This window comes from Musca autumnalis, unplaced genomic scaffold, assembly GCF_047663935.1.
Source record: "Musca autumnalis isolate F117 unplaced genomic scaffold, ASM4766393v1 scaffold_1, whole genome shotgun sequence".
Taxonomy (NCBI): domain Eukaryota; kingdom Metazoa; phylum Arthropoda; class Insecta; order Diptera; family Muscidae; genus Musca; species Musca autumnalis.
Genome location: NW_027411644.1, coordinates 305,532,355 through 305,544,697, shown reverse-complemented (window position 1 = coordinate 305,544,697; position 12,343 = coordinate 305,532,355). Strand labels below are relative to the sequence as shown.

The window sequence follows — 12,343 nt, the reverse complement described above, 5'->3', positions numbered from 1 at the left end:
TTATGGATTGAGGTCTTTGCTATAAAGGATTGTGGTATGTAATATTAAAGTTTGAAGTCTTAGCTATTAAGGATTAAGGTCTTTACTACTAAAGATTCATATATTTACTATTAAATTTTGAGGTCTTTGCCATTAAGGATTGAGGTCTTTACTATTAAGGTTTGGGCTCTTTACTATTAAAGGTTGAGGCCTTTACTATTAAGGATTGAGGTCTTTGCTATTAAGGATTGAGGTCTTTACTATTAAAGATTACGTCTTTCCTATTTACTATTAAATTTTGAGGTCTTTGCCATTAAGAATTGAGGTCTTTATTATTAAGGTTTGGGCTCTTTACTATTAAGGATTGAGGTCTTTACTATAAAGGATTGAGGTCTTTACTATTAAAGATTGAGGTCTTTCTATTAAGGATTGAGGTCTTTGCTATTAAAGATTGAGGTCTTTACTATAAAAGATTGAGGTCTTTACTACTAAAGATTGAGGTCTTTACTATTAAGGTTGGGGTCTTTAGTATTAAAGGTTGAGGCCTTTACTATTTAGGATTGAGGTCTTTGCTATTAAGGATTGAGGTCTTTGCTATTAAGGATTGAGGTCTTTACTATAAAGGATTGAGGTCTTTACTATTAAAGATTGAGGTCTTTCTATTAAGGATTGAGGTCTTTGCAATTAAGGATTGAGGTCTTTACTATAAAAGATTGAGGTCTTTACTACTAAAGATTGAGGTCTTTACTATTAAGGTTGGGGTCTTTAGTATTAAAGGTTGAGGCCTTTACTATTTAGGATTGAGGTCTTTGCTATTAAGGATTGAGGTCTTTGCTATTAAGGATTGAGGTCTTTACTATAAAGGATTGAGGTCTTTACTATTAAAGATTGAGGTCTTTGCTATTAAGGATTGAGGTCTTTACTACTAAAGATTGAGTTCTTTACTATTAAGGTTGGGGTCTTGACTATTAAAGCTTGAGGCCTTTACTATTTAGGATTGAGGTCTTTGCTATTAAGGATTGAGGTCGTTGCTATTCAAGATTGAGGTCTTTACTATTAAATATTGAGGTCTCTGTTATTAAAGATTGATGTCTTTACTATTAGGGATAGACGTCTTTGCTATTAAGGATTGAGGTCTTTACTATAAAGGATTGAGGTCTTTACTATTATGGATTGAGATCTTTGCTATAAAGGATTGTGGTATGTAATATTAAAGTTTGAAGTCTTAGCTATTAAGGATTAAGGTCTTTACTACTAAAGATTCATATATTTACTATTAAATTTTGAGGTCTTTGCCATTAAGGATTGAGGTCTTTACTATTAAGGTTTGGGCTCTTTACTATTAATGGTTGAGGCCTTTAGTATTAAGGATTGAGGTCTTTGCTATTAAGGATTGAGGTCTTTACTATTAAAGATTACGTCTTTCCTATTTACTATTAAATTTTGAGGTCTTTGCGATTAAGGATTGAGGTCTTTATTATTAAGGTTTGGGCTCTTTACTATTAAGGTTTAAGCTCTTTACTATTAAGGATTAAGGTCTTTACTATAAAGGATTGAGGTCTTTACTATTAAAGATTGAGGTCTTTCTATTAAGGATTGAGGTCTTTGCTATTAAGGATTGAGGTCTTTGATATTAAGGATTGAGGTCTTTACTATAAAAGATTGAGGTCTTTACTACTAAAGATTGAGGTCTTTACTATTAAGGTTGGGGTCTTTAGTATTAAAGGTTGAGGCCTTTACTATTTAGGATTGAGGTCTTTGCTATTAAGGATTGAGGTCTTTTCTATTAAGGATTGTGGTCGTTGCTATATTGAGGTCTTTACTATTAAAGATTGATGTCTTTACTATTAGGGATAGACGTCTTTGCTATTAAGGATTGAGGTCTTTACTATAAAGGATTGAGGACTTTACTATGATGGATTGAGGTCTTTGCTATAAAGGATTGTGGTATGTAATATTAAAGTTTGAAGTCTTAGAGATTAAGGATTAAGGTCTTTACTACTAAAGATTCATATATTTACTATTAAAGATTGCGGTCTTTGCTATTAAGGATTGAGGTCTTTACTATTAGGGATTGAGGTCTTTGCTATTAAGGATTGAGGTCTTTGCTATTAAGGATTGGGGTCTTTACTATTAAAGATTGAGGTCTTTCCTATTGAAAGTTGAAGTCTTTGCTATTAAGGATTGAGGTTTTACTATTAACTTTTGAAGCCCTTGCCATTTAGGATTGAGGTCTTTAGTACTAAATATTGAAGCGGTAAAGGATTGGGGTCTCTGATACTAAAGATTGAGGTCATTCCTATTGAAAGTTGAAGTCTTTGCTTGTTTGAGGTTTTTACTATTAACTTTTGAGGTCCTTGCCATTTAGGATTGAGGTTTTTAGTATTGAAGCTCGAGGTCTTTACTACTAAAGATTGAGGTCTTTTCTATTAAGGTTTGTGGTCTTTACTATTAAAGGTTGAGGTCTTTATTATAGATTGACGTCTTTTCTATTAAGAATTGAAGTCTTTACTAATAGATTCCTATCTTTTCTATTATGAACAGAGGTACTTTTTAATAGATTCCTGTCTTTACTAATATGGAGTGAGGTCTTTACCATTAAAGATTCCAATCTTTACTATTAAGGATTGAGGTCTTTGCTAACAGATGCCTGTCTTCACTAGTAAGGATTGAGATCCTTACTAATAATAAATTGTGGTCTTAACTATTAAAGAGTGAGGTGTTTACTATCAAAAATTTTGGTCTTTGCTGGCAACCAGTGGGCCCTTTATCTTTCTAATGTTCGAAATACATTCATTATATTTCGACCACATAGATTTGACTAGCTTACACGTCAATCCATGTATCTTCATAATAAAGAACAAGTAAGAAAAGCGTTAAGTTCGGCCGGGGCGAACTTTTTATACCCTCCACCACAAATTTCAGCCATTTCGGTGGATTAATGTGACCACAACCTTCAAAAACCCGAAATCCGGAAGGTACCGTTCTATGGGGGCTATATGATGGCGTGGACCTATACCTAAAAATTCTGGGGGAAAGTTTTATAAGCCTAAAGAAGACTAAATACCAAATTTCAGCCATCTCGGTGTGATAATGAGGCTAAAACCTTCAAAATATCGAAAATCGGGAGATATCGTATTATGGGGGTTATATCAACACGTGGACCTATATAAAAATTTTATGGTAGAAATGTTTCTTATGCTCTGGAAACACAAATACAAAGTTACAAGCGATTCTTTGGTCAAATGGGTCAGATACATTCAAAATATATTAAAATGACGCGTACTTTATAAGGGGCCTTATGTGGGGGCTATACCAAAACGTGGACCTATATAACCCAACTTTGGTAGGAATGTTTTCTGGCCTCTGAAGACACAAAGTACCAAATTACAACCAATTCCGCGGTCAAATGGGTCTAATACATTCAAAATATATTAAAATGACGCGTACTTTATATGGGGCCTTATATGGGGACTATACCAAAACGTGGACCTATATAACCCAACTTTGGTAGGAATGTTTTTTGACCTCTGGAGACACAAAGTACCAAATTACAACCAATTCGGTGGTCAAATGGGTCAAATACATTCAAAATATACTAAAATGACGCGTACTTTATATGGGGCCTTATATGGGGGCTATACCAAAACGTGGACCTATATAACCCAACTTTGGTAGGAATGTTTTTTGGCTTCTGGAGACACAAAGTACCAAATTACAACCAATTCGGTGGTAAAATGGGACAAATATCTTAAAAATTCCTTAAAACGACGACGCGTCACGCGTCATTTTGTATGGGGGCTATACGAAAGCGTGGACCTACATAGCCCGCTTTCAATACCAAAAGTCCTACGTACATATAATATATTTTCCCAAAGTTTCATCAACCTACGTCAATCCGTTCGGACGCTAGAGTGATTTCCACAGACGGACAGACGGACAGACGGACGGACATGGCTATATCGATGTAGAATTGCACGCTGATCAAGAATATATATACTTTGTGGGGTCTACAATGATTATTTCGAGTAGTTACAAACGTAGTGACAAACTTAATATACCCCCATCCTATGGTGGAGGGTATAAAAAAAATCAAGATCGACTTACCTTCTTTTTGTCTCTCATAGAGCCCTTGCCTCGGACCATAATTTTACAGCCAGTTTCTTGTTCCAATTGTTTGGCTGTCATGCCGCGAGGACCCAAAATTCGACCAACAAAGTTGAACTGTAAAGAAAAAACAAACAATAAACAAATTAATACAATTTAAATAAAATAATTAAACATGATTTATAAACTAAAAAATTGGGATCATGTCAAACATATTATGACACAAGATTTCTGAGGGCCAAAGCAACAAAATAGTTCTTAAATGAAAAAAAATCATATTTTTCAAACTCTAATCCATGTTCCTGTCATCATTCACATCATAGCCAAGCAGCAAACATTGTCAAATTAAGTTGTCAGTTGCTGCTGACATTCAAACATCAACAAGAATTATCTTCAAAGTCAAGAAAAATCATTTAGGAATCTACATTAAATTCTTGCAAATTTAAAGCTGCTGGCAGCAACATATTCAAAAATTAAATAAAAAATTGAAAATGACAATTTGGCGTTTAAACAACAACAATTATTGGGCTGAAGAAAAAATCACTAACAATATTTACACGAACATGGAAAGAACCCTTGAGGGCTGGAATGCCTTAATTTAACACGATATGCTGCCAAGCAAATCCCATTAGACAAACTAGAACAGATTTACTAAAATAAAGAAAAAACTTAGAATCTAATCACCCACCCCAAGCAGTAGAAGGAGAAGGGAAACTTTTTTATTAGTCATAGAAAGATGTTTAAATTTTAATCAACTTTGATTACGGTCCATTTGATTTGTTAACATTTGTTCGTGTAGCATAACGTCATCTTTACGATAGAAATATTGATTGTAGTTTGGTTGGCGTTTTGTCATGACTTAGGCATGATTTTTTCGTGTTTCTAATGCAGTTAAATGTTGTTCATGCCCATGTCTTTAACCTTTTGATACCATATAAACACGCAAATTATGGCGATGATGATGTGATCACCATAATTGTTCAACCTAATGGCAGTGATTTGTTTTTTTTTATTGTTTCTATTCTTTGTAAAAGACGACTAATGGAATTTAATACGACTAAAAACATGTTTTAATGTTAAGATTTAAAAGCAAAGACATTGATTCCTATTAAAGGAATTAATAGCAGCATTGATGTCCTTGCTAGTAACGGTTGGTGTCTGTGCTACGAAAAGTTGAAGTCATTGCTAGTAAATATTGATGTCTTTGCTAGTGAAGATTTAAGTCTTTGCTAGTAAATATTGGAGTACTTTCTACTAAAGATCGAAATTTTTGCTACTAAAGGTTGAAGTCTTCGCTAGTAAAGATTGAAGTCCTTGCTACTAAAGGTTGAAGTCTTTGCTACTAAAGGTCGAAATCTTTACTAGTAAATATTGAATTCTTTGCTAGTAAGGCTTGGATTTTTTGCTAGTAACGATTGAAGTCTTTGATAGTAAAGACTGAAATATTTGCTAGTAAAGAGCGAAGTCTTTGCTAGTGAAGATCGAAATCTTTGCTAGTAAAGAGCGAGGTCTTCGCTAGTAAAGTCCAAATCTTTGCTAGTTAAGATTGAAGACTTTGCTACTAAAGATCGAAGTCTCTGCTAGTAAAGATTGAAGTCTTTGTTAGTAAAGATGGAGGTCTTTGCTACTTAAGATCGAAGTCTTTGCTAGTAACGGTCGAAATCTTTGCTAGTAAAGATTGAAGTCTTTGCTAGTAAAGATCCGAATCTTTGCTAGTAAAGATTGAAGTCTTTGCTAGTAAAGATCCGAATCTTTGCTAGTAAAGATTGAAGTCTTTGCTAGTAAAGATCGGAATCTTTGTCAGTAAAGATCGAAGTCTTTGCTAGTAAAGGTCGAAATCTTTTTTAGTAAGGATCGAAGTCTTTGCTAGTAAAGATCGAAATCTTTGTTAGTAATGAGCGAAGTCTTTGCTAGTGAAGATCGAAGTCTTTGCTAGTAAAGATCGGAATCTTTGATAGTAAAGATCGAAGTCTTTGCTAGTGAAGATCGAAATCTTTGCTGGTAAAGAGCGAAGTCTTTGCTAGTAAAGATCGAAGTCATTGCTAGTGAAGATTGAAGTCTATGCTAGTAAAGATCGAAGTCTTTGCTAGTAAAGATCGAAGACTTTGCTGGTAAAGATAGAAATCTTTGCTGGTAAAGATTGAAGTCTTTGCTAGTAAAGATTGAAGTCTTTGCTAGTAAAGGTCGAATTCTTTGCTAGTGAAGATCGAAATCTTGAAAAGATTGAAGTCTTTGCTAGTAAAGATCGGAATCTTTGTTAGTAAAGATCAGAATTTTTGCTAGTAAACATCGAAATCTTTGTTAGTAAGGATCGAAGTCTTTGCTAGTAAGGGTCGAAGAGCAAAGTCTTTGCTAGTAAAGATCGAAAACTTTTCTAGTAAAGATTGAAGTCTTTGCTAGTAAAGATCGGAATCTTTGCTAGTGAAGATCGGAATCTTTGCTAGTGAATATCGAAATCGTTGCTAGTAAAGAGCGAAGTCTTTGCTAGTAAAGAGCGAAGTCTTTGCTAGTAAAGATCGAAATCTTTGCTAGTAAAGATCGAAATCTTTGCTAGTAAAGATCGAAATCTTTTCTAGTAAAGATCGAAGTCTTTGCTAGTGAAGATCGAAATCTTTGCTAGTAAAGATCGAAATCTTTGCTAGTAAAGATCGAAATCTTTGCTAGTAAAGATCGAAATCTTTGCTAGTAAAGAGCGAATCTTTGCTAGTAAAGAGCGAATCTTTGCTAGTAAAGATCGAAATCTTTGCTTGTAAAGATCGGAGTCTTTGCTAGTAAAGGTCGAAATCTTTGCTAGTAAAGATCGAAGTCTTTGCTTCTTAAGATTGAAATCTTTGTTAGTAGAGCGAAGTCTTTGCTAGTAAAGAGCGAAGTCTTTGCTAGGAAAGATCGGAAATTTTGCTAGTAAAGATCGGAATCTTTGCTAGTAAAGATCAAAATCTTTGCTAGTAAATAGCGAAGTCTTTGCTAGTGAAGATCGAAGTCTTTGCTAGTAAAGATCGGAATCTTCGCTAGAAAAGATCGAAGTCTTTACTAGTGAAGATCGAAATCTTTGCTAGTAAAGATCGGAGTCTTTGCTAGTGAAGATCGAAATCTTTGCTAGTAAAGAGCGAAGTCTCTGCTGGTATAGATCGAAATCTTTGCTAGTAAAGATTGAAGTCTTTGCTAGTAAAGATCGGAATCTTTGCTAGTAAAGATTGAAGTCTTTGCTACTAAGGAATAAAGTCTTTGCTACTAAAGATCAAAGTCTCTGCTAGTAAAGATTGAAGTCTTTGTTAGTAAAGATAGAGGTCTTTGCTATTTAAGAACGAAGTCTATGCTACTAAAGGTAGAAGTATTTGCTACTAGAGATCGATGTCTTTGCTTGTAAAGATCGACGTCTCTGCTATTAAAGATTGAAGTCCTTGCTAGTAAAGTTTGTGGTCTTTGCTAGTGATGATCAAAGTCTTTGCAGCTGAGGATTGAAGTCTTTGCCACTAAAGCTCGAAGTCTCTGCCACTAAAGATCGAAGTCTCTGCTAGTAAAGATGGCAGTCTTTGCTGACAAAGATCGATGTCTTTGCTACTAAAGACCAAAGTCCTTGCTAGTAAACATTGAGGTCTTTGCAACTAAGGATTAAGTCTGTGCTACTGAAGATCGAAGTGTCTGCTATTAAAGATTGAAGTCCTTCCTACTAAAAATTGAAGTTTTTGCTAATAAAGCTCCATGTCTTTCTACTAAGGATCCAATTATTTGCCAGTAAAGATTGAAATCTTTGCTTCTTAGATTTTAATCTTAACAAGCAAAGACTTCCATATTTACAATAAAAAAATCTGTGGTCCTCAGGTGAAATTTTATCCAAGATCTTAGCTGTCATTAAAAGCGGTAAGAATTTATCTTTGCAGATTTTTATCATTTATAATTGTTTAACTTGTTCTGGTTTAAATTTTCCATATATGGAAATATGTATACATGTAAGCGTTGTTCATTTGATTATTTCGGCAGGCATGCATGCGCACATACGGCGTAGAAAAAAAAAGAAAACCAAAATTAAAATGATTTGTTTTCTAGCCAATTTAACAATTATATGAGGTGGCGGTTTAAATTGGCTGGTGGTTGCAGCTGCTGCAGCAGCCAGCCGCTGTCATGTTGCCCAGTATGGTATGGCCTAGCAGCCAGCCTGACCATGGCGTTGATGATGATGAGATGGTGTCGTTGGCTGGCAATCAATCACAACACAAAAGCAAAACTTCTCATTTGCATAAATATTCCATTCACACTTGACACTTGGTGTTGGAGGTGGATGTGGAGATGGAGGCAATGGCGGCAATGTTCAAATGGATGGTGGCCACTTGCGGAGTGCTGCAGCACCGTGTTTTTTAAATGTCGTATGGCCAACTGTTGGGTGCAGCAGCAACAGCAGTTTTAATTCAATTCAAGACTTTGTTTGCGCTTGGTCGAGTGGGAGGGTGGGTGGTGTTTGGGTAGTTCTCAGAGAGAAATCCAATCCAACACAGAAATTTCCAATAATCAAACGAAGTGGGTTCCAGAGAAATGTTGTGGGCGGAAGAAAAATCAAATAAACTAATTAACATGCTTCGCTTTATGCCACACTCTCTCATGTTTTACATTAAGGGTGAAAAGTTTACGTCATATTTTTTTCTTTTTTTTGTAATGTGAGGAGGTTAATAACAAATGTCGTTGCCGCTAGAGATCAAATAAAATTATCAAGCTGTGGGTGTCATCGCCACCAATGGCTGTGCGTGTTTGCATGCATTGTCTGATGTTTGTTTAAACCGATTTCGTAGCTTTGATATTTTAATTAGTTCGTTCGTTGATTAGTGTGTTCGTGATTTAGTGTAGATCTCATCGACAAGTTTGTAAGATATTTATTGGGCATAAATTATTCGATTCAACATCACATATACTTTTATAATAAATTGAAATTTTATTTAAAATACAAAACCGCTGGTCATGATAACACTATTTGGGTGTTACCCACCCACCAAGCTATCCACTTAGATGGTCAGATTTGGAGCAGATGAAAGGAAATGTTCTTTTTAATGGACTCAAGGTTCTCACAAATAAAATGTGGAGTCTCTATTCATGAAGATTGGGGTCTTTACTTTAATTACTTTGAACCACTAACGACTCGTAGTCCCCATTGCAACTTTAGACATTCCGACGACAACAAACCTCATAAAAAGAAGAAGAACCACCAAAAAATTCAACAAATTCTGTTGGTTGGGTGTGGGGCGAAATTGAAAACAAAAGCGCCCAGCCAAAACTGCCTCATAAACACGTTTTACAGCCATGACTTCATTCATAAAAAGCACGCACACACACAGAAAGCAAACCAAGTAATCAGCGCTTTATTATGACCAAGTTAAATACCATGTTAATAGCGTAACACAGCAACAACAACTTAATAACAATATTTTGGGTAAATAAAATAGCCAGCTTAACAAGTGGGGTGTAAATTAATCGCCAATAACAAAATACCACCGCCCGCCAAAAAGAATCGTTAATAAGGGGCAACAACAACAACAAATATCACATGTGAAATATGCGCGCAAATGAATTTGAAAATTAGTAAATTATTTTGTGGCCACCAAGGGGATGGGGGGTCGCTCTTCTAGGCACTTTTATAGGCCGAGGTGGATGATAGTTTGTCCTGAGAACCTGTTGGAAAGGAAGTTTTCTCTATTGTATGAAGTAAGTTGTAGCGAAGATTCAATCTTTCTTAGCGAAGACTTTAATATAAAGTAATAGAGACTTCAGTATGTAGTAGTATAGGTTTCAGTATTCTGTAGTACATACTTCAATATTTAAAAGTAAAGGTTTCAATCTGTAACAGTACGGACTTCTATCTTTAGTAGTGCCAACTTCAATCTGTAGTAGTAAAGAATTCAATCTGTAGTTGTATAGACTTCAATCTGTGGTAGTAAATATTTTAATCAGTAGTAGTACAGACTTCAATCTGTAGTAGTAAAGACTTTAATCTGTAGTAGTACAGACTTTAATCTATACTAAAGACTTCAATCTGTTGTAGTAAAGACCTCAATCTGTAGTAGTACAGACTTCAATCTGTAGTAGTAAAGGCTTCAATCTGTTGTAGTAAAGACTTTAATCTGTAGTAGTAAAGACTTCAATCTGCAGTAGTAAAGACTTCAATCTGTAGTAGTACAGACTTTAATCTGTAGTAGTAAAGACTTCAATCTGTAGTAATAAAGACTTCAATCTGTAGTAATAAAGACTTCAATCTGTAGTAGTAAAGATTTCAATCGGTAGTAGTACAGACTTCAATCTGTAGTAGTAAAGATCTAAATCTGTAGTAGTACAGACTTCAATCTGTAGTAGTAAAGACTTTAATCTGTAGTAGTAAAGACTTAAATCTGTAGTAGTAAAGACTTAAATCTGTAGTAGTAAAGACTTCAATCTGTAGTAGTAAAGACTTCAATATGTAGTAGTACAGACTTCAATCTGTAGTAGTAAAGACTTTAATCTGTAGTAGTACAGACTTCAATCTGTAGTAGTACAGACTTCAATCTGTAGTAGTAAAGACTTCAATCTGTAGTAGTACAGACTTCAATCTGTAGTAGTAAATACTTCAATCTGTAGTAGTAAAGACTTTAATCTGTAGTAGTACAGACTTCAATCTGTAGTAGTAAAGACTTTAATCTGTAGTAGTGAAGACTTTAATCTGTAGTAGTAAGGACTTTAATCTGTAGTAGTACAGACTTCAATCTGTAGTAGTAAAGACTTCAATCTGTAGTAGTAAAGACTTTGATCTGTAGTAGTAAAGACTTCAATCTCTAGTAGTAAAGACTTCAATCTGTAGTAGTACCGACTTCAATCTGTAGTAATAAAGACTTCAATCTGTAGTGGTAAAGGCTTCAATCTGTAGTAGTAAAGACTTCAATCTGTAGTAGTACAGACTTCAATCTGTAGTAGTTCAGACTTCAATCTGTAGTAGTAAAGACTTCAATCTGTAGTAGTAAAGACTTCAATCTGTAGTAGTAAAGACTTCAATCTGTAGTAGTACATACTTCAATCTGTAGTAGTACAGACTTCAATCTGTAGTAGTAAAGACTTCAATCTGTAGTAGTACAGACTTCAATCTGTAGTAGTACAGACTTCAGTCTGTAGTAGCAAAGACTTCAATCTGTAGTAGTAAAGACTTAAATCTGTAGTAGTGACGACTTTCATCTGTAGTAGTACAGACTTCAATCTGTAGTAGTAAACACTTCAATCTGTAGTAGCAAAGACTTCAATCTGTAGTAGTAAAGTCTTCAATCTGTAGTAGTAAAGACTTCAATCTGTAGTAGTGAAGACTTCAATCTGTAGTAGTAAAGACTTCAATCTGTAGTAGTACAAACTTTAATCTGTAGTAGTACAGACTTCAATCTGTAGTAGTAAAGACTTCAATCGGTAGTAGTAAAGACTTTAATCTGTAGTAGTAAAGACTTCAATGTGTACGGTACAGTTCAGATTTCAATCTTTAGTAGTGAAGACTTCAATCTTTAGTAGTAAAGACATTATTCCGTAGTAGTAAACACTCCAAACTTCAGTGGTAGAGACTTCAATCTGCAGTAGTACATACTTCAATCTCCTGCACTACAGACTTCAATCTCCTGTAGTACAGACTCCAATCTGTAGTAGTAAAGACTTTAATCTGTAGTAGTAGAGACTTGAATCTGTAGTAGTAAAAACTTGAATCTGTAGTAGTAAAGACTTTAATCTGTAATAGTACAGACTTTAATATGTAATCTTCAGTAGTACAGACTTTAATCTGTAGTAGTAAAGACTTCAATCTGTAGTAGTAAAGACTATAATCTGTAGTAGTTAAGACTTCAATCTGTGGTAGTAAAGGCTACAATCTGTAGTAGTACAGACTTCAATCTGTAGTAGTAAAGACTTCAATCTTTTGTAGTAAAGATTTTAATCTTCAGTTGTAAATACTCAATCTGTAGTAGTGAAGACTTCAATCTGTACAGTACAAATTTCAATCTTTAGTAGTGAAGACTTCAATCTTTAGTAGTAAAGACATTAATCTGTAGTAGTAAACAGTTCAAACTTCAGTGGTAGAGACTTCAATCTTCAGTAGTACAGACTTCAATCTCCTGCAGTAAAGACGTCAATCTCCTGTAGTACAGACTTCATTCTCCTGTAGTAAAGACTTCAATCTTTAGTAGTACAGATTACCTACTTTCAAAGTAAAGGCTTTTATTAGTTAAGGCTTTTTACTAGTTAAGGTTTCAATCTTTACTAGTGAAGACTT

The 12,343-nt window shown here is 34.6% G+C and overlaps 1 protein-coding gene across 19 annotated transcripts in view; it reads right to left on the bottom strand.

Moving 5' to 3' along the window:
* Nucleotides 1-12,343, bottom strand: part of how (protein held out wings) — a 201,246-nt gene that overhangs the window by 52,526 nt on the left and 136,377 nt on the right. For all 19 annotated transcript variants that reach the window (XR_012409193.1, XR_012409195.1, XR_012409194.1 and 16 more), the window contains exon 4: nucleotides 4,087-4,203. Coding sequence is in view for 10 of the 19 variants with exons in the window: in XM_073962051.1 (XP_073818152.1) it covers nucleotides 4,087-4,203 (117 nt within the window). In the remaining 9 variants the exon portion in view is untranslated. The remainder of the gene's footprint in view (nucleotides 1-4,086; nucleotides 4,204-12,343) is intronic.